The sequence below is a fragment of the Octopus bimaculoides genome, chromosome 12 (genome assembly GCF_001194135.2).
Source record: "Octopus bimaculoides isolate UCB-OBI-ISO-001 chromosome 12, ASM119413v2, whole genome shotgun sequence".
NCBI lineage: Eukaryota > Metazoa > Mollusca > Cephalopoda > Octopoda > Octopodidae > Octopus > Octopus bimaculoides.
Window position 1 is genome coordinate 64,686,471 of NC_068992.1, and position 4,805 is coordinate 64,691,275.

Consider the following 4,805-nt stretch of genomic DNA (forward strand, 5'->3'; position numbering starts at 1 on the left):
GGGTTAGGGTTAGGATCGACCACTCAAGACTAGCTAGCGCGTCCGGGACCGTGCTGCTTTAGTAGTACCTATATATATATATATATATATATATATATATATATAACAATAATAATAATATATATACATATATATATATATATATATGCGTGTGCACGCGTATATATGTATGTATGTGTGCATGTAAATCTCTGGATAGGCAGGTTCTTTGTGATTTTGTCATATGAATATATATTTAACTACGTACGTATATACACACACACACATATGTAAAGGTATTTTGGATTTCTACTCGTATATGTATGTATATATACACACGAAACGTCTGTTGATATTTAAATATTATCAAATGAATCAATGAGAATAAAATAAGCTTGTCTAGATTGTAAAGGTTGTCGGTTATGAAATGGTCAGAGATTGTCTAAAAGAAGAGATAATAAATAGTGAACTGACCAGTGTCGGCGTTGAGGGGCCCAGCATTCATAAATTCTATGATGCCATCAATACTTTTTTTGTTGCCATTTAACTTCCAGTTGCCTCCAACGAAGAATTTTCGACCCATGGTGATTGATGTCTGATGTTTCTGTCTCTTTAAAACAGCTTACAATGGGTTGAAAGGAATCAAACACTGTCTCTTAGTGCGACTGTTGCTGTGACAAAGAGAGGAGGAAAGAGTAAGAGAGACAGAGGGATAGAGAGAGATACTGTTGCACGAGCAGAGAGAAGAGGAGGTAGAAGAGAGAATGAGTGAGAGATATTGTAGTGACATAGAAGGGAGGAGAAGTGCTCGAGAGGCTGTTACTCTGAGAGAGAGGAAGGTAAGAGCGAGAGGTAGTGTTTTGATAGAGAGAGAAGAAGATCGTGGTTGAAGGACAGTGCTACTATGAGAGAGAGGGAGGTAAGGGTGAGAGCTACTGTTTAGAGAGGGTAGGAGAGCGTGATTGAGAGACGCTGTTACTCAGATAGAGAGGAAGGGGATAGCATAAGAATTAAACTAAGACAGAAAGAGAGAGAGAGAGAGTAAGAGACTATTACTGAGGCAGGAAGGGAGGTGACAAGGTCGTTTGACGTTGAACGTCCTTGACGTTCTCTCAAGGTCGATTGTATGTATGATTGTTGGTAATGTTCAACTGCAGACAGCAAAGACCTGGCTTACATTTCAGTTTAAGGTACGTCACACAAACACAGAAATTTGCAATTTGGAATTCAGAAACAAATTTTTAAAAAGACGAAAAAATAAAAAAAATAGGGTGAATATATATTAAGTATTAAATGAAAACGGTTAGAAATATTTTTAAATAAATATTTTTTACAGCAGTGATCTGTCTACTTTTTAACTAGTTTCTCGATTTTAAAAATCATTTTAGAATATCATAGAATATCCCTTTCTTTCTTTCTTACACACACACACACACACACACACAGAGGGACATAGCCAAGTACAAAACATTTAAAACTCCACCCACTGACAGACACACTCATGCATGTGTACTTGAGCATATGTGTGTGTAAGCCATCTAAGAGTACATTAGTTAGATAAAAATGCACTCTTATATCTATCAGTAGAGTAGGTATATGAATTGAAGTGTACAGTACAGCAGCAGTCCGACTTGCAAGGAAAGAACGCCATAATGCTGAACAGGAATGCAAAATGCACAAATCAGAGATCAACAGGATAAAGTGCAATAGATCATCCAACCATCTCATTTATTTGAATGGATCTTTTTTAAAACGGGGGCCACATTTTTCATTAACGAAACACTTTGAAACTTGGAACACTGGTAGAATGTGTCATATAAAACATCTTTTTCTCTTAGTCTTCTTTAAAAAAAAAGAAATCCCTAAGTTATTCCATGTTAAAGTTGTCGTAGTTCTGTAATTTCAACCGATCACTGACGTCCATTCAGCCGATATACATTAAGTGCCGACTACATAAACAAACGATTCAGAAACAATTCTATCGGTGATAGGGTTAGGGTTAGGGTAAAACAGCAAATTTAAAAAGAAAAAAGAAAAACGAAGCTATGGAAATTAAATACGCTTTACACCACTTAATCAGCCAAAGGAGTAAATATAAACAACTGAATACTTGTCAGTGATTGGTTGAAATTATCGAAATAAGACAATTTTTTACATGAAATAAATTCGAATACAAAAATATTTTTCTGTTCTATAACACAAAATAGATAAGTATACGAAGTTTGAAAGTCTTTCGGTACCAAAAACACTACGTAAAACATTAATGAAAAATGTGGCCCCCGTTTTAAAAAAGATCCATTTGAATAAAACGAACTGTCCGATGAAGAATTAAATTTTAAATATAATGAAAAAACTGTAAAGTTTTGTAATTAGGGGCGGGGTACCTTATTAATAAAGATGCTACGTTCCGTTCGTCGGACAGTTTTGGTTGAGAATGGAACAAAATAAGGTTATATGCTTAAATATACAATTTCTTCGATAGATACGCATTTAAAAATGGTTTTGTTTCATTGGCCTTTTCAATAACCAGTTATATGAAATTACAATTACGGTTTAAAATCATATTATTATACAAATCGAAGAAAACCTTAAATGAAAAGAATAGCTTCAGGAGAAGGGAAAAAACCCCTGTATACTCGGGGAAGATTAATTAATGGTAAAAAAATAATATATTTATATAAATGAAAAGATACGTCCGTTTAAAATAAAAAAAAGATTTACAAAGAACTAACATCATAAAAATACATATACATTTAGTAATATATACACACACCAAAAAACCTATATATACATATCTACATACACTAAACAGATGTTGGTACATGGCTGCATACATATATATGTATATCTAAAGGAGATCACTAGGTGGACGGTTAATGTGCTAGAAAAAGATCACATGTAATGCGTCTTCTAAGACCGAATTGTTCTCAAGCAACAAACGTATGCGGGCAAGACAAGTGAAACTTACATAGATACATACGATATTATCCATATACATAAATAAGTATCTACGTACATGTATACACGCACCATAATACTTCTCCGTGTGTATCAAATTTTCTACCTAGTTGTAACAGACTAGAGAAAGAAAATGTAAAGAAAATCAGAATAATAAGAGGTGAAAGAAAGAAAAAGGAAATAAGAAGCGGTGAAAGAAAGGGAAAGAGAAATAGAGAGAAATGATTTGGAAGTTCGCGTTCGTAAAAGTATTTAACAAATTCGGTAAACTTGAAAACGCACACATATAGAACGACATGCATATCTACATACATACAAAAGTAATACACATCTTCACATCAAAATAAATATATACATCATAACGTATATACGCAAACAAATCTATTTAATAACTGGTATACAGAATATTTCTTTATTGCCCACAGGCGGCTAAACGCAGAAGGGACAAACAAGGACAGACAAAGGGATGAAAGTCGATTACATCGACTCCAGTGACTGACTGGTACATATTTAATCGACCCCGAAAGGATGAAAGGCAAAGCCGCGACGTCAGTGGAATTTGAACTCAGAACGTAACGGCAGACGAAATACCGATTTCTTTATTAGGCTTAAAGCCCTAAAAACACAGATGCGGACACCACAAGGACAGACAAAACCACAGTGGGGCAAAAAACATAACGAATGTAAATGGGATGAAATTATATAATAATGAAACAAATGAAAATGACCACACGGGCCCCACTCCCATGCAGTACCATTTGAACCATTATATGCACTATCTACAATTGTTCTTTTTTTTCTTCTTACTTTATCACCATTATTTTCCGAAAAATAACATCATTTAACATACATTATTTTTCTCTATTAGTAGAACTTCATCAGTGGTTCAATATCACTCAGATTCCCTACTGGTGGCAACTCCTTGAATTCTACCTCCACTCCTGGTGGGTGAACCCTGTCTCCACACATCTCTTTCAACTTTCTGTAGTTCTCTTCTTCTTCTATCAGTTTTGCCTTCATATCCTCTGCGTAGACGTATGAAGGCACCTTCACTCTTACTATTGAATCCGACTTAATCTGTTTTTACATCTTAAATCCTACTAACGTTAGAAGTCAATTTATAAATACTTTTTACTCTTCATTTTTTCTGCTCCTCGTCACACTACCTAATCATTCTTCAGCAACTTCCGAATCATGTCTAGATCAAATAGGAGTCCCCCAGGGGTCCATACTGGGCCCATTACTGTTCCTTATCTATATAAATGATAATATTTGCATTTCTACTAATTTATTAAATTTTCTACATTTCGCTGATGACTTTACTATTTTTATTAGTCACCATGACCTTCCCTCCCTATTCAATACAATTAATTCAGAACTGGACAAGGTTTATCTATGGCTTATCACTAATTGGCTTACCCTTAATATAAAAAAATTACCTGCTACATGCTTCTCTCCACAAAGTCCAAACAGCTTCATCCTAATGTCTTCATCACAGGTAAAGCAATTTCACATGTAACAGCCACAAAATTTCTCAGCATTCATATTGATGAGTTCCTCAGTTTCAAAACACATATAAGCAATTTATTAAAACAAAATACCCGTACTCTTGGTATGTTAATTAGAATTTCTTACCTTCGTCCTGAAAATGTTAGAATCATTCTTTACTATACTCAAAATTCTCTTACTCTGTTGCTGCCAGACTTAAAGAGATTTACTTTTTATATACCTTTATGATTACCTTGCTTGCATGCAAAGGATATATCTTTTTTGTTTGTTTTTTTTTATACAATTATTGACCTTTCTATTTTTTGACCTCCTACCAAATTGCCCAAACCAGCCAGGCTGCCAAAGTGCTTAATCTGGTT

General features: G+C 34.5%; 1 protein-coding gene across 1 annotated transcript in view; it reads right to left on the minus strand.

Moving 5' to 3' along the window:
• LOC106884489 (triosephosphate isomerase) overlaps positions 1 to 736 on the minus strand; it is a 15,294-nt gene extending 14,558 nt beyond the window's left edge. The window contains exon 1 of the mRNA XM_014935900.2: positions 454 to 736. Within this exon, the coding sequence (XP_014791386.1) occupies positions 454 to 562 (109 nt within the window). The 5' untranslated portion in view covers positions 563 to 736. The remainder of the gene's footprint in view (positions 1 to 453) is intronic.
• Positions 737 to 4,805: the final 4,069 nt, after the last annotated feature.